We start from the raw sequence: 18,107 nt of genomic DNA on the forward strand, positions 1-18,107 counted from the left end.
GCAGGAGCAATCACTCATGTGTAAAACCAATTTGTTTTTAACATTAAATTGCAAGTTAACAAGTGAAATTATAGTTTGTCATGTTTCTTACGCAGTTTTGTCCTGTGCCTGGCCTTCTGCACAGCAGCACCTTGAACTTATTCAAATGGAGCATTTCATGTGTGAAAAAATGTTACCGTATAAGGAGAATGGATTTACAGTAAATAAGTTCCTATTGTGGCAAATTAGGATCAGAAGTTCCCAAATTTAATTTTAACTGTAACACAATGACCCTGTCAGTTATCTTGCAACACCTTGAGCAATTCTGAAACCTGTGCAGAATGATGGGCATGTTCTGCACACCCAGGCATGATACAGGGCAACTTACTTCTTACTCATTCTATCATCATTATTGCCTTTAAATCCACTTAGAAATCACAGGACCAAAGTGCATTAAAAACCACACGGCTATGTGTGTCTTCACCACAGACATCCACGTGTGCACTTCAAAGTGTAGCTGCTAACTGCTAATAAACCGTTACATTGCATCAATTTCCCAGTAAATAATAAGTAAATAAATGCAGCCCACATTTATCTTTACACAATACCCACCTTCTGTGCTGCCTACCTTCTATCGAGCATAACAAAGAGTCAAAATCCAGTTGTAGTAACGTTCTTTCATGTTGTGCTTTCATTATCTTGATATTTTTTGTCTTTTGTCTCTCTCTCTCTCAGACAAACACACATGCACACACTCACTCACAGACACACACACGCACGGGCGCGCACAGCAATGTGTCTGAGTAGTTAAAATGAGATAAGGTAAGTGATAGGTAAGCAAAAATAGAATGGTTATAGTGAGGTGTGCTTGCAAGGCAAATACTATTTAAAAAATCGTGTTTGACACAGATTTTGGTATTATTGATTTTTTTAGGCACCGAACAAGTAGAGTAAAACAAGCTGTATGCGGTCATTGATATGAAAGGAAAAACGCGTCTCCAAAAGTCAACAGGAAAGCAAAGACAAATCAGTAATCGTCTTCTTTTTTAAAAGATGAACCTGAGCGTTAGAACAAATAACTGATAACTGAGAGTATAACAAATGTGTCGTCATGTCTAACTTCATAGGTGTGTGTTTTTGATCCGCAACCACAGACGTTAAATTTATCTTCCAAAGAAGTTTGAAGAGTTGCGTGTGGATGTGCCGGGGCCATGTTTTAGCTGTGGGGGTACTGCTATGAATGTTTAACCACAGAAACCTCTTGACCCACCCACCCCTGCATCGTGCCAACAGGACATCCTGTCAGGATGCATTCTGGGTAGTTTAATTCTGAGACCTGTGTGATCAATGCCAAGATGTTTGTGTGTGGTGCGTGTGTGTGTTGGGGGGGTCTATTTGGCCACATTTTGAAGTGAGATGTTGGGATTATACTACAGAACATTTTAGAAGACATTTCCAGCTGCTGCGTGTATGCGTTTACATACCCGCGCTTTAGTGGGTGAGAGTCTACAGGTTGTGTGTGGGCTGTGGTTGACTAAAGCACACGCGCTGGCACGACCCAAGTTCACTCAAGGTGGGATGGCTAATCTTTAACCCCCCCTCAGCCAATCTCCAACAACACACACACACACACATACGCAAACTATATCCTTCCCTTCTTCTTCTTCTTCTCCTCCACCCAGCAATCCTTCTCTGGATTGTTCCAGGGGCAGGAGGTAGAGAGGTGGGGGGTGCTGACGTTCTGGAAAAAAGCCACGGTCAGGAGTGGGGAGGGGGCAGCTTCCTGTCCAAAATGGTTCTTTTAAAGCCAGAGAAGTATAAATAGAGCAGGTGTCAGTATTGAGAACTCAGAGAGAGAGAGAGAGAGAGAGTGCTGTGAGAGAAAAAGACAGACAGCAAGAGTGTGAAAAATTGTGTGAACGCGTGTGAGTGTGTGTGTGTGTGTGTGTGTGTGTGTGTGTGTGTGTGTGTGTGTGTGTGTGGGGTGTGATGCCGTGGTGGAGTAGGAGAAGGGGCTTTTAGCTGGTGGACTGCCCGTAATGTCCAGCAGGATGTGAGGTCATATGACAAAGAGGGCTGGTGGGCGGTGAGAAACGATTGGTTACCACAGTGATAATGGAACTTTTTTTCTTTTTAAATTTAGTGGGGACTGAAAAGGAGATGGAAAGAGCAAAAGGGGAAAAAAGAGTATTGCAGTGTTCTGTCACAACTCCCCAGAGAACATAAAAGACCATACAAGGGGGCAAATGAGTTTGTGTATGTGTGGTAGCAAAGGACAAAAAGGGGAAGGAGAGGATGGAGGGGAGAAGGGGGAAACTGAAGGAGGTGGGGTGAACAGGCCGTAGAAGTCAATAGGATGGGAGGAAAGGTCCAAAATCAGCTATGCAGTCAGAGAGGACAAAGCAGCAGAGCAAACAGAGGGTGGAGGAGACAGAAAGAGGCATAGAGAGAGGTCTGCAGTACAAAGGCGCAGAGAGACACAACTGATAATAGAATGACGGCGGAAAAAATGAGAAAGATGAACCAGGAGGCACGAGAAAAAGTGAACTGGAGTGAGTGAAAAAGTGAATCGGGGGGATTGACAAGAGAGGCCTCAACATGATGTAGTTATCTAACCCGTCATGTGTCAAACACTAAGCCATGAAGAAAGGGGTTAAAAATTAAGTCTACACAGTCTAAAATATTAAATCTATTTTGGTTTTTAATGAAGGAGGAGTGAATTAGGGACGAAATATGAGAGTAGATTATTAAACCGTGAGCGAGGAGATGGGAGAGGAAAAAGTGGAGAGGTGTTCGAAGGGTGTGGGGGTTGAAATCTGTTCATGGTGTTTTAAATATTAAACCTATTTCAAGTTTAATGAAGTGCAAATACTATGGGGAGAGTCTTAACTGGAATACAGAGAGGAAGGGGGCGAAAGGGGGATCCGATTCATTATTTCAAGTGTTCACCTTTAGACTGCCGAGACTTGGGGAGAGGAGCGCAGGGAGACGAAGAGGGAAAAAAAATTAGAGAAAGTTTATGCGGAAGTGCAAAGTAGAGGGCAATTTTGAGAGCACCTGTCTGCGGGCCCCCGAGTGGCTCCAGGAGGCTCCAGAGCACGAGAGGATGAAAATGTGAACTCGAGGACGCCAAAACACGCAGCACCAACTGCAACGCTTAAGAGCTCGCGCGAATAAACAGGATGAGTTTCTATGGAAAAACGATTTCACTCTTTTTAGTGCATCTTTGTGGGTATATGTGTGAGCGAATGTGAATAAGTGGTTTAGGAGGGGAACTCTGAGGCCACAGAGCAGAGAGGAAGAGAGTCAGATAAAGATGTTGGATTTCAAAAAAGATTCTCGATGTAATCAATGTGCAACAGCTAGAGGGAAATGGAAAGAACAGCCCACGTGTGATTGAACTGTTCACGTCTACATAATCAGATGCTCTAAGCTGTGTGTATGTGAGCGTGTATATCACACCGGCCATTGCCAAAATCCCCCAAGCTGCCACTAAAGGTCACTGTGTGTGTGTGTGTGTTTTAATACCAGCAAAAACACACGCAAAAAGTATTTCCAGTGCCGTTATTATGTGGGATAAAGATCAAGTTTGTGTTTGCCCCAAGTATAAAAGCAGCAAGAATTTTTTTTTTTAATCAATCGTTAACTCGTGTTTTCAGCAGCTCTGGCTTCTTCTCAGTCTGAGGGGGCAGGTTCAGAAGAAAGGGTGACGTCTGCCTCCAAAATGTCATATCCACCAACCAAAGAAGTGACTCCTACTTTAATAAAATAAGTAAAATGAGCACAGACGGCACATAATGTCTCAAAATGACACTCATATAGTCACAACTTAGCCGTCTTCCTGATATCTGGCGATATCTATAAATACTGTATGAGATTGTGTGTAGTGTGCACAATCTTACGTTTCATGAGTTGCCAAGAATATTATCGCTCATATGCACATTTGAGGTTCACTTTCATGGTTAATAAAAAAATATTTAATATTGTTTAATCAAACGAACTGCACTTAAGTAGCAGCTCTACAGTCTTGTGGACCACTCACAGCCGCATCCACTAACACACTGACACATCGAGGGCAGCCAGGGCTGGGGTTGAGTTTCTTGCCCAGGGACACTTTGACATGCGGACTAGAGGAGCCGGGGATTGAGCTACCGGCCCAAGATTAGCAGACTACCAACTTTACCTCCTTTAAACACAGCTACCACATTCATCAAATTGATTAACTGATTGCACACCCTGCGTGGATTACACAAAGAGAGGCTGACTCAAGGCCCCACAGAAGAATATACTAAACTGATTAAAAAAAATAAAAAATTGACTCCTGATATTCAAAACAATGTCTTTGATTTGCTGGAGCTTTCTAATCCAGGTCTGGACGAAGCAGCGGGGGCCAAACTAAAAATAATCTTGGATAATTATTCAAAGGTTTGAGACGTATGCAGGCAAAAGAAGTACAGACTATTAAAAACTCTCTTCCTCAAAAATTGTCACCTCTAATATAGTGTTGTGTAAAAAAGAAACATACACATGTTTCAGTTCCCTGAGATGTAAGCGCGGCTGGTTTCTTTTCTGGCTTCACGTGTGATGTTTCAAACATTCGTGGCGGCAGACAAGGTGAACGTAAGAAATGCGGAGATCAAGCGTTAGCACGGGAGAGAAAAGGATGCTGAGTGCTTACTGGCCTCAATAATGACATCAAGTGAACAGAGCAGATGCTTGCAACGGAAGGGGATCTAAAGAAAACAAATCCTAATTCCCGCAGCTGTTTATGTCAACATGGGCACATGGCATTTTCATGCACGCTAATACACTGAGCCTTTACGCAGCTATACATTATCCTTATATTAGAGAATGATCCAGTGAAATCCTCGTGGTTGTGCGTCATATAAGCGTTTCTAATAGCAAAGCATAGACACTGATTACAGATGAATGAATGAGAGAGAGAGGGAGAGAAGGAGTGAGGGAGAGAGTGCGTCTAGGCACTTCTCATCAATAAAGAATGAAGCAATTAAGCTAATCTAAGACTGAAGGTGCCCTTTCTCCTGGATACCCTTTATGACAAGCAACAACTGGACTTCATGAAACAACACCCTCACCACACTAACGAACTAACTCTAAACCGTTAACCTACCACCTCACAATAAGCACATTTAGCAGGCTTTGTTGTATTAGTAACATTTATTATGTCTGCATTTTTATTTCAACGTGACTGATTTAACGCCTGCTTGCAGTGTCTTGGCTTACTGTGAGAGTGAATGGAATGAATCATCATCATTATTATGCATACTTGCCATGTATGCTTTTTCTTTTCAACTGATGTGACCATTCAGAATGATCCCTACAAAAAAACAATAAAAAACAGCCTATAAGTCAATCAGCAGGAACTCAGGCAACTATTTGGAAAACTTGAAAATCGTTTATCAGCCAAACATTAAATGCGCTCTGATTTATATAATTGGCAGTAGGATAAACTGCGTTCGATCCCACACGTCAGTAAAACTAATGAAGTAAAGAATGAATGACTCAGTAATTACAGACTTTATTGCCTAAAGAATACAGTAGCAGACCTGCCATGGTCACATCATCAAAATAATGCAGCGTGGGCTTTCTATTTGTAGGGATAACAATCGCAGCAATAGGCTGTGTATGTACGTGTTTTACGTTTGTTGGGTCTGTTTGTTTTCATCTTTAAATTAATATTATTTATGTGTCAGCGGGAGCTTTTAGTGTTCCATTATTATAAGCTCTTTATTTGTCAAGTAGCAGCAAAGAATCTGTCATAAAACAGACGTAACTCTTTGCCATCGCTGTAACGCTTTCTAATATTATATTTGAAAAATCTGTAACAGAATCATGCATCACTTTCTAATTCTTTGGCATTTCCATACAGCTTCACTCCTGATTGTGATCTTTGCCTGGAGGTGACAAAATCCTGGACTTAAGGGGGACTTAGGACTTAAGAACACTAACTCTCATAAGCTCACAGACATCCTGTATATTTTTAACCCTGACTTTGTCAAACAAACTTGTGGACATTACACATTACGAGCAGAGGAGCACTCCCACAACCAAAACAATTCACCACTCCCCGTACAGGCTCCCTGACTAATATCAGGCCACTAAACTTGTTCAGCAATCCCCTAAACTTTTACTGAGCACACAGACACCACCCACTGCAAACGGACTCAATACACAATATGGTGTCACACATCCTGATATAAACTGCCGCTGTTAAATCTCAAATAAGCCCACTGGTAACATGATGTTTTACTGCTAAATGGCATCCAACTGAAGGAGACCCAATCCTTCCATTCTTCGCCATGCTGGGCCCAGTCCCAAAACCCGGGTGAAAGCGAGGATAAATGGTTGCCTTTTGGCGAGCACCAGGCGAGTCTACACCAGCAGCAACACTAGACTTCCTCTAACCTTTAGGTGAGACAACACCTTTCTTATTAATGGCTGCTTCACCACAGGCAGGCTTAAACTCTTCTTTCCACCACAGCTCAGAACCATGGTTATAGCCAAGGGACTTAATAGAGCCATTCAGCTTGTGAGTGCATGTGGTTCTGGCACCGTACTACAATCACAAAATCAGGGACCTGGGACATTTTTATTAATTTAATCAGTTTACTTTTCGTTGATTTCCAAAGTGGGTTTAATTAGTTTTAAAGGCCTTTTTTTATTATAACATGCGGTTGTTTACCAAGGGCAAGAAATTAAGAAGAATTCTGTCTCCTCATGCTTTTGAACAAATTCAATCTTTCTTTAACTTAAACTTCTTCTTTCTGAAGTATAATTTTTAATTTCCATTTCAGTTTGTGAAAACATTTTTTTGTTTTTCATATCCACTCCCGGTTTTAGCTTTAGTAACCGCAATAACCTTGCTTAGAAGACTTTGAGATGCACAGCCTAACTCTCGTAAGCCCGGTACGATGCACTTTCCAACGTGCGTTTCTTTTTGTCTCTGTCGTTTTTCCTTCTCATTACCCCTCTCATCTGCCACTCTCTCTTCCTTTTCCCTCCTCTCGCCCTTTCCAGAAGGTCCTTCCCTAAACCCCAGAGAGAGGGGAGGAGCTTGGGATGGCGAGGACGCGCTGGTAATCCGTGCAGTGACCCAGGTCAATTCAATTATCCTGTTTTCTTTCGCTGCGCGACGCGTGTGCCCATTTCACAGCCAACTCCCTTAATGCGCCCAGGATTAGCTTCCCTTACTTTTAATGATCTACCTATCGACGCCTTGGGCTTCACATAGACACACACACACGCTCACACTCACACAGAGGTGAACGAACACACACACACACACACACACACACACACAGACAGGTAAGTTTTTCATGTATAAGTTTTAGTCTAAAGGAATTCACTAAACACACAAGGCCGAGGATCAAGACAGGCTTTCTCAAAATAAATATGTGTTCATGAGTGTGTTTGCATATGCATTTGCTTGTTTATGTGGGAGTGTGGCTTACATAAACTGCAGTAAGGAGAGGATTTCATTATCCATCTGCATTTACCCAGGCTTCACCTCACACCTCCAAGATTTGAGATAATCATCTTAGGCCTAACACGTTAGTGTATAAGCTCGCTAATCTCAACCCCGGAGGAGGAAAAGAGGTCATTTTATACTAGTAAACTGTGGATAGCTGACATGCATTGAAATACGCATGCAGGAATGAAAGTATTAGGCACTAATGCACCGTATTGTAAAGTGTCATGCACACTCTAATGCACATAAAGTCAACAAAGCAATTTAATTGCTCCAACACATCTACTGGTCTGTTGGTTAGAAGATGGCTTTTAAAAGATAAATTAGATTTTGCTACAGTTAGGTGTTAGGTGACACTCTCACCCAATTAAATAACCTGATCTTATTATCTCACCAGTAATCACTAATTACATGACTGGATAACTAACTAAGTAGGGACCAGCATTGTAAAACTCTAGCAACTCCAGGACACCCTAAAGCCTCAAAGTCATCAAATCAGCACCACAAAGGGCTTTCTTTGGCCTCCCTCCATCCTACCAGTTTTGAGAGCCTGTCCAATTTAATTCCATCTGCTGCTGTTCTGTTGACCTGATAATCTAAAGACCACATTTCTGACCTAAAGACACCCGGTTTGTTTTCACTATTACTGCTTTTAAACTTTCCACAAATAGGAGAAAGTGTTCTAAGCTTGTCAGTCCTACCTGGGATATCCTGCCCGTTGTAGTTCCATCCAGCTACAGCCAGCATGGAGGGCAGAGGAGATCCAGGCCTACTGTCTCTTTCTCTCTCTCTGTCCCGCTCGCGGTCCCAGTTCCTCTCAGCCTGCTGGGTAATATGTCTGACTGTGTCCTTGTTCTTCCTGTTCTTCCTTCGCCCTGATCCTGACAGAGGTTGCCAGGGCCCTTCTCCACCTCCTCCACCAGGTCCCCCAGTCCCTTGCTCCGCCTGGCTTTGGGCTGCCCCCCTGGGAGTGTCCCGGGGATGAGAGGAGGAGGCAGGGGATACCTGTTCCTCTTTGACAGTGATGCCAGGCCGATAGTCGTGAGGCCATGCAGGCTGAGAGTCATGGCAGGCTTCTTCCTGGCTCTCATGGCTCTTCGGTGGTTCTTGGTCCTCCTTTCCATACGTGCTGCCACCCTCATGGCAGCTGGCGATGGCTGAGTCCCCAGAAGAGTTGGCCGGGCTGGTCCGGCGAGCCAGCCAAGGAGAGGTGCTGCGACCAGACATGATGGAAGCAAGGGCTTCAGACGCCATGCCCACTATGCCCCCTCCGCCTCCTAAACCAGCTCCTGCAACACCCCCTGCCCCTGGTAGACCAGCTCCTCCTCCACCACCTCCAGCGCCCCCGCCTCCACCTAGGCCAGCAGCAGCCACAGCGCCCATTTCAAAATCGGCCAGCTCATCAGCCATCTCTGAGCGGATGCTGATGTCTAGTGCAGCCTTGATGAAGCTGTGGCAAGCCTGGACAATATCTGTCATCTGCAGGTAGCTGGCAGCTGACATGACCTCAATCACATTCTTACTGGTGAGAGCAAGGTGCGCCGAGTACATGAAGTCCAGGATGGCTTTGAAGCCTGTTGCTGTGACAATATCCAGATGAGTGACAGTAGTCTGGTGGTGAGGCTCTGCCCCCTTTTTAACCTGGAGGGTTATAAGAAGGAGTATTAACAGCAGTGGTTTAAAAAAAATATTTACCTCATGCTATAAAGGAAAAATATCTGTAAAAGATCATTTTTTTGCCCCAATGAGGTCTCTTACCTGGCAGTAAAGAGTCTTAAAGTAGCGTGACGATCCCAGGAGGACATTCTTATGAGCTTTGAAGATCTTTCCGTCCACAATGACACAGGCATCGCAAAGGATGCCATGCTGCCTCTGCTCATTGAGCTCTCTGAGGAGCTGACGGTAGTGAGACGAGATCTCCATGTCCTCCTTCCTGTTGTTCATCTGTGTAGTTGAACAAAAGCCTCTCCTCCAAACATCTGCTGGAAAATTAAAGACGACGTGCAATCAGTCAACTAAATCTGCAAACATATCAAAATATTTTAAGTGTACCATTTCAAATGTACAGTACAGACATCTGGTTTCTGCAATGCAGAGAAATAGATAAATATGTATATATAGCAGCAATAGAATCTAATCCACTTTTGCAAACCTTATTTAATTTTCATGTAACGAGGGGAGAAAAAAATTGAATTTAACTGAACCACTCTTTTATAGATGAGCCAGGGTAAGGATATATCAGTAATGACTGTGACATAAAAAAAACAAAAAAACCTGACATCAATGGAAACCACATCTCAAATGCCGTAGTTTGATGTCTAAAAACAGCCCAGTAACAAATAGTCAAAATTCTCTGTGTTTAAACCGTGTCTGACAGGTACATTTATGTGTGTGTGGGAGTGTGTGTGGCTGCGAGTGTGTGTGTGTGTGTGTGTGTGTGTGTGTGTGTGTGAGAGTTTGTGTGTGAGAGAGAGAGAGCATGTGTAAGCTCATTAAAAATGTCAGTTAAAAAGTGTAACACTTTCACAAAACAGTTGTTGAGGGAGCAAACAGACTCATTTAGTACGGACCACTTCACCATTACATATATCAATAAACACAGCCTCGGTTCCTATTTGTTTTATTTTTATTTTTTTTCTCGTTTCCCTTTGACTATGAATATTCAATCAGCTGTCTAGTTAAGACAGAAATCCACTCTTGAACCTTCACCTCAGTGTTTGTGATCTTGCACGGTTCAGTCAAGGTTTGCGAACACTGAGGGTTTTTTTTTTTTTTTTTAAACTACAAAGAAAGGACCCTTAATGACAAATTGTGGAGTGGCTTGACTGTCAGGGAACAAAGATCTAACTTTCATGGTGGTACAACCGGAAGACTGTCATATTTTATTGTTATTCTTGCAAATTAAATCCCATAAAAAAGCTCACGACTTGAATGTTTACAATCTCTTATCTCATAAGAGAGATTCTACTTTTAGCCACACAAATAACAATTTCTGATTTGTCTTTTTGTTTTGTTTTTTTTGTTTTTTATCATTTTTTTCCTTTGAATGTAGATGAAACAGTATAGCCTGCTGTGCACAGGTTAGGTGACACATAAGATGTACTGTGAGCTCAAACACTGGAGAAGCGCTGCAGGAAAAGGCCATAGCGAGGGGAGTGAAGAAGGAGACAAAGGGAGACGTGAACATCGTTATGTTGAACCAGGGAAGAAGGTGGCAGGAAAACAAAGAGAAACCACATTAAGATTTTTCAAATACAAACATGTACATGCACACAGAGAGAGGGAGAGAGAGGGAGAGAGAGGAAGAAGAAGACCCACACATGCAGGCAGTACATTAGCCAGAGCATTAGCAGCCGCCGCTCCTGCTCTTGTCTCGGTGAGGGCTAAATCGTGGGGACGCAGAGTGTTACCAAACGCAGCAGTGATTTGTTTTGGGAACGCCACAGCTGTCAACTCTCATGGGCCATTCTAAGAGATGACAGCTCGGGTTGGCCAAGGTGACAGCAGCGTTTGCTCGGGGGCCGGCACACTTCAGGTCATGTTTAGCAAAGCTCTGCTCAACCTGATGGCTTGTAAGATCAGATAAATCCACAGTGTCTCCCACGTCCACTTGGACAAACACACCTCCTATGAACAGCAGTGGACAAGTGGATGGAGTGATGGTGACAACTAGTGAAGCCTGCCTTGCACAAGTAGAAAAAAAAAACAATCAATGCAAAGCACGCTCAAAACCTTTCGCTGTGATTGGTGTTCGTCAGAGAGAAAAAAAAAACTGCGAGGAGGAGGAAAGTTGGATGTGAAGGTAGAATAACAGTGTCCCTCAAAGTCTCAAAAGGTACGTTTTGACGCAATGCTTTTATCCACCAGCTCACACATTTCTCAGAAAAAATCTATTGGCAGTTTAACCTTGAAATATTTTTTCCTTTCTGCATTGCTCTGATAGAGGTATTGAGAGTCTTCACCTCTCACCTCTGAGGACAAACCGAGCAGCTTTAAAGACATAGCTGTTCTGCTCCTCATCCCTCTGCTCTTCTTCTCTCAGGGCCACTGGCACATCCAATTGTATAGACAAGTCTATAAGATAGACTTGCTCTCAGAGCCAGATAAAACACAAAAGGAGTCATTTATTCACTGAGATATCTTCCTGTGGTTTCTGTGCCTGGCGTTTTTTTCTCCCAACCAACATGGATGGAGAAATAAAGGGTCACTGTACAGCACACACACACACCGTTCAGCAGCGGTCAGCACGATTTCAGACATAGATTTGTTGGTAGTTTAGAGAAAGTCAGCTATAGCAAGTCATTAGGTGGAGCAATAATGTCTTCGCTCACACATTTAGGATCAGCCAGCTCTCTGTTTCCGTCTGTGTTACAAAGATGACTGAATGAGTAACATGAAAAAAAGGAAAAGAAATTAAAAAAAATTGTGTTTCTTTGTCACACTAACCAAAATTTCTTTGGGTTTTAAAATCAAAGTTGGACAAAGGACATCTTAAGAATCACCTTGGACTTTCTAAAATTGCACTATAGGAATGTTCATTATTATTTAATGGTGTGTAGAGAGAGGGATTAACGTCTAAGTTGAAAAAGCCGGCAGATTAGCAGGTGATGAAAACAACCATTAGTTACAGCCTGTGCAGGAATCAGTTTGTAACAAAATTCATTGCACATCTATAACTGAGAGAAGTCAGAAACGTCTGACACAGATATCGAGCATCAGTGCTACGCACCACGAGATGAGGGGGAAAAGAATGTGATTGTAATTTGATCTGACTTATTTTAAATACAGCTTACAATCCTTATCAGCGTATAGTTGCGACTTTTCATATTCTGCTGTGATGGGTGTCCATAGATCTAATGATAATGGCCCTGTGGTAGTGCTCTGATACAATAGACCAGGTACAAAAAAGGTGTCATTGAGTTTGGTTGAACGTAATGTGAGCGCGCAGCTAGAATTGCACCCCAAAACATGTTAAATGATGCCTTAGATTTACCAAAAGCAGCAACCAGTGGAGTGTAAAACAAGAAAAAACCCCAAACAGCAGTGACTGAGAGAAAAAGAGAAAGAAAGGGAGAGGTATAATCAGATTTATTGCCTCAACAGACTCGAGACATACTGAGTTAGTCGTTAGGTAGAGAAAAGCAGCTTTAATGGAGAGCGCTTTGACCTCTAAACTCTTTGCTTGCCTAATTGGCTTGTTTAATTTCAGCATGTCCAAATCCCTCCAGTCAAAGACTCCTTTTCCAGAGGAACCAATCCTGAGCTACACATAAACATCGTGTTCATAGTAGCTTCTCTCTTCCTTAAAGGTCTCCGCCTTTTTACCCCAGAATCACCAAGACCAAAACCCATCCCTTCTACAATATGAGTACAGCCTGCAGTTATATTAAATCATTACTTTTTTCAAATATACTGTATATATCTGATGCAAGAATGGAAGGCAAGGTAAAATGAACTTGTCAAACAATCAGCCATACAGAGAGCGAGCCAGAGACTTTTGCGTCTCATCCAAAGCATTAGCAGTCTCACCAAGGCTACAGAAACTAAAGCCTGCTTTCAGGATGTCACACAGCAGGAAGAAAAAGCTTTTCATCCTTCTATGAAATTTCACTGCAAAAGTGAAAAATAAATAATGAAAAAGAAGCAAGGAACAAGTCATCAGGAGGCAGGCTGACAGTCTGTGTGCGCCTGTTTGAGGTCAGAGAAGATTGTTTCAGTAAAGCATGCCACTGGAGCTCCAAGTCCCTGTCACCCTTCTGAGGCCAAATCAAAAGTGACTGTCCTCCTTAACCCCTCCTTTCTTCACACACACGCGCGCGCACATACAAAATCAAAAGCACCGTTCCCCTCAAAACACGCACACACATTCAGTCCCTGCCCCTAAATACACAATACACATGCAAGAACTAAAAACACCCACGTTCACACGCTTAGCAGAGCCGTCATGGCATCACACCCGGTTTGTCCTGGTCACATCACGGCAAAGTCACTTTAGGCCCCAGCCAGACGACTAAAGAGATGAGACGTGTGATGGAGTGAGAGAATGGGGCTTCCTCCTTCTTCTGTTTCTCTTAATGCAGCCTGTCCCTCTGAGCCACTTCTCTGCCTCCTTGACCGCACAGGACCGAGGGGAGACGGAGCGCAAGGTCCTTGTGGATCAAAGGCAGAGCGATACTTTGTTTGTACTAGGGTTTAACACAGAGCTTTCACGGCAGGCCAACGCTGAGATTCCACGAGGGATTCGCACATCACTCTGGATGAAGAAGTTACAACATGTGCAACATCTTCGCACAGGGTGATAATATGGGATTGCACGACATATTTTAGCAAATACAACTCGCTCAAAAGCACACTTTTACTTTTGGTGTTTGTTGATTCAGCCGTCATTAACATTCCTGTCAGCAGGTACACAGATTAACTGGCTTTAAAATTCCTTCATGTGCATGTTAGCAGTATCTGGGCAGTTTGCAGTTGTATTTATTTTGAATTAAAGGATTTCCAGTTGGTCAGGGCAAATTATCATTAAGTGGCCAATGTGCTGCTCGCAAAACCGCCACCCTCAGCTAATCACTCCAAATTCAAATTGTGGCCTTCTGCTCGACAAATGTAACAATTCAGCTCATTATTTGATAAAATGAGTTCGACATGTCAAACCGAGTGAACACAGAGTTCACACAGCCCCCATTTTGAGTGGCCACATAAATAAATAAAGCCATTAATAAATCAAGAGAAAAAAACACAAACTGATCAAATCATGAGAGTGAAAACATTTTAAAAACATTTAAAGTACAGCGTGAACTTGTTTTTGCACGTATAAAATTCGTTTGGTTCATTTACACCACTTTTCTGTGTTTTGCATTTACATTGTTGTTTCAGATATTTCTTTCAAGAGTCTATGGAGACCAACGGCAGCTAAACGAGATCGAATATTAGACTTATGTTCAAAATAATGAACATAGCACAGCACGGATTACAGAATACATGCCAAAGGGCACAGTGCTGCAATAGATCTCTTATCTTTACTAATACAAGATCAATTCATTTAATTCATAAACAAAAGCAGGCCTTATTACACTGAATTCCCCCCATTTAACATCCCTATCATTATCTTGGCGCTGTCTTTGACAATCAGCAGGGGAGGATGCAATAGAAACTGGCCAGAGATTGAAGAAGTGAATGAATATAAGGAGGTAGGCAGAGGAATATCAAAGCGGGACTCGGTAGCCAAGAGCTGGCATTTATGCTGTCAACCACCCCGGCTTCATGCCTGAGCTACAGAATTTTATCAGTTAAGCTAAAAAGGCAACACGCTCCTTTTTGCATATTTTCTAGTACTGACTTGCACCATCACCCTATCATATCAGAGCAGGCAGTTTCTGTGGAAAAAGGAACCGAGGTGGCAGGTCTGAACTGAATGATTATGTGCTGTGTTAACCTTTCAAACAAAGTAGAATAAAACTAAGTTGTTTATATTACGTGGCTTTTTGACACTAATACCGACAAAAATAAGAGGAAGTAAGAATTTGTTTATTTGAATGTGAGTGGACTCTTTTTTTCTGCGTAATGAGAGAAAAGTACTGGAACAAATTAGAACATGCATAAAGGGAATTAAAATGATATTCGGCTGAACAATAGAGGCACTGTTCTTACATACACATGTGGCACAGGGCAGCTGTTACTTTCTAGTTTCAAATCTACTGCTTCCACTACTTAAAAAACAAAACAAAAAAAGTTCTATTGAATTTCAAGGTTTATTATTTTCAATGTAAAACTGAATGTGTGATGAGTGTTATCGATGTTCGCCGAACACTTTGCAAATCAGGGTCCCACAAGAGGTCGCGTTGAATGCGGGACGAGGTTACGCGAAAACGGAGCAAGGTGAAGAGTCAAAAGGGAGACAGAGGGAAAAAACGTAGAGCTGGAGAGATGAGAATGGAAGAGATAAAGACCACTGAAAAACAGAGAAAAAAAAAGAGCTAGAGCAGAGAATCACAGAAACGCCAAGGCTAGAACGATGGAGAGAGAAGATAGAAAGAGGGGGAGACAGGAAGAGAGGGGAGAGTGACTCAGGCAGCCAATATTTTTTAAACAGCTTTGCTTCCACTCAACTGGGCATCAAGGCCATTATCCCGGGGTTAATCCCCAATCCGACGGAGCTGGCAGCCTTCCGGGACAAGCCAGGGTGGCAGTCCATCAACAAGGCGGGCACGAACAAAAATAACACACACATACTCAAACACATGCATATGACACAGAGCCAGGCCCAGGCAGGCATGCAAGCAATTAGAAAAAAAAAATAAAACAACAAAGCTATTAGCTGGCTTGTTCTTAGCTGCTTTTTCCTTTATTGTCAGTTGAAAAAAAACTATTGCTAATCTCTTGTCTGTCATTTTATCTCCGTTTCTGACTTCTTTAAATCTCCCTGTAGGTTTTCTGTGTTTTCTCCCCTTCTCCCCTTGTTTCTTTTATCACACGCCCTCCATCTGTCCACCTTTATTTTCTCCACCTTCCCCACCAGCTCTAATCATGCCACATTTTGCACCTCTACCTCACTCTCCCTTTCTCTGCCCACTCTCTGTTTCACTGGCCGGCATCCAAGGAGCCAAGGTGGAGGAAGAGATTGACTCAAAGAAGGATAGCCATGTCATGTGGAGAGGGACCAAAGAGGATCCGGGAGGCTTAGGGAGACTTAGCAAAACTCCCTTCATCCCTTGCTTTTCCATCCTTGGTCACACCTTGCACACACTGACCAAAAACAATACCCGCACCTCCCTTATTTTCACCTGAAGACTTTCATGCAGTTACCTGTATTTCTTCTTATTGTTTTGGGGTTTTTTTTGCACATCCAAAAAGATCAGCCTCTACAACCCTCCCATCATTCCGTCCCACTGATCTATACGGTTAAGCAGCTCCAGACGTTTTCCGGCACCATGCATTCTCACCTTCAGCCAGGCAGGTGTTAAGCCTAGAGTGATCTAATGGAAATCCGCTCATAGTAAGGATGGACTGGGATCATCCCGGAGTGACCGGGAAAGAGGTGTGACTCAAACACACTGGTGTTGATGTCCTTTACCTTAAATACCCTGGCTGGGTTTCAGCTTCACCTTAAATGCCTTGCAACCTGTGACACTACTTATTATTTTAGAGTTTTAAAAAAAGGGTGAGAAGATCCATGTGACCATCTCTCTGTTGTCTTTTTCCTGTGTCTTCCTCCTTCACACTCCAAGATGTGCGTGTGTGTGTGTGTGTGAGTGAATGTAGTTTCTGGGCTATCTTTCTCTCTAGGCCCCTAAGCCTGCTATGTCTCCCATGGTAACTCCCTGACTGACGACCCGGGGCTTAGCCTAAATTCTCCCTCTATTAAAAGCTGTGAAATGCAAATAATGAAACATCTCATTACCACTGTCGGAGAACCCAAAATGAAAGGGGGGGGGAGTGGGAGGGAGAAGCGCAAGGCTTGGGGGGTTGGGGGGGTGGAGGCAGCAGCCATGGACTGTAATACAACGAAAGAGGGCTATACCGGAGGGAGGAAAGGTGAGAGGACAGGGAGAAACAAGCGAGAGCTGGAAATAAAGGAAGCAAGGATAGACAAAAAGGAAAGGGAGGATATGAAGCGCGTGAGAGGATGAGAGCAGATCTCCAGACAGTGCGTCGTTTCTTCCATACACGCCGTCATCAACAGAAAGGGGACCGGGACTAGCCAGACAGAGGGAGCACCCTGATAAATAAATTGCTGCAAATGAGCAGGTTTCATTCAAATATCTAACAGCCAGTGCTAGAATCTTCCACAATCACCTGCAATGCATGTGCAGGTAAAGACGGGAAAAGGCTACTGGTTTGTGAAAAACGTTTGCGGTGTACGTGGAAGTGAAATCACCAACAGGAAGTGTTCGTTTATGGTTTTTTAGGTGGGTGGAGACAAGTGGTGTAAGTGTGGCATTAGAGATGGGGGTGGGGTGGTGGGGGAAGGTCACTTGTGAGAATGATCACATCACCTTATGTGGTCTGTTGGTGTGAAACCCAAGTTTCATGACTGGAATAGTTCAGAGACTCATCTGCTGATTCACAAACCCCTGATAGTCTGAGGAAATTTATGGGACGTGCAGGTTTTAGCGTTTGGCATTGTCTAATAGCAGGATTAGTCCATGGCTTCTTGAAATCTTTATTTAAGAAAAGATTCCAGAAAAACAGCCCCATTTGTGATCCATCAGAATGGATCACAAATGCATCGTGTCTTTTACCTTCCTCATGAGGGAGAGTAGTAGATTATCTGGACTGCTGGAACAGATCAATTCTCCCTCTTTCTTTATAAACACCAAGGTTATTTCTGTATTTTCAGTCCTATTGAAAAAAATTACTTTACACCCATCACTGCAAAATCTCTACATGTGTGTCATACAGGGGAAGGAACACAAGCTGAAGCAAAAAAAAAGAAAAAGAAAATTATGCAGACGAAAACTTGAAGACAGCTTTTGCTAACAGACTTTCAAGTTAAACTTTGGCCAACTGTACTGCATAACTGCATAAATATGTGGATGCCAGATCACAACACATGTAACATTAATAGTTCTTAGTGAACACCTCAGTCTCCGCTTTACTGAAATGGCTTTCCACATGATTTTGGGAACGAGCTGCAGGG

General features: G+C 43.0%; 1 protein-coding gene across 3 annotated transcripts in view; it reads right to left on the reverse strand.

Moving 5' to 3' along the window:
• zbtb46 (zinc finger and BTB domain containing 46) overlaps positions 1 to 18,107 on the reverse strand; it is a 63,833-nt gene that overhangs the window by 31,569 nt on the left and 14,157 nt on the right. For 2 of the 3 annotated variants that reach the window (XM_026153774.2, XM_026153772.2), the window contains exons 2-3: positions 9,227 to 9,450; positions 8,170 to 9,109 (exon numbers count right to left, since the gene is read on the reverse strand). In XM_026153774.2, the coding sequence (XP_026009559.1) occupies positions 8,170 to 9,109; positions 9,227 to 9,412 (1,126 nt within the window). In that variant the 5' untranslated portion in view covers positions 9,413 to 9,450. The remainder of the gene's footprint in view (positions 1 to 8,169; positions 9,110 to 9,226; positions 9,451 to 18,107) is intronic. The other variant, XM_026153773.2, reaches the window with a different exon arrangement.

This window comes from Astatotilapia calliptera, chromosome 20 (genome assembly GCF_964374335.1).
Source record: "Astatotilapia calliptera chromosome 20, fAstCal68.1, whole genome shotgun sequence".
NCBI lineage: Eukaryota > Metazoa > Chordata > Actinopteri > Cichliformes > Cichlidae > Astatotilapia > Astatotilapia calliptera.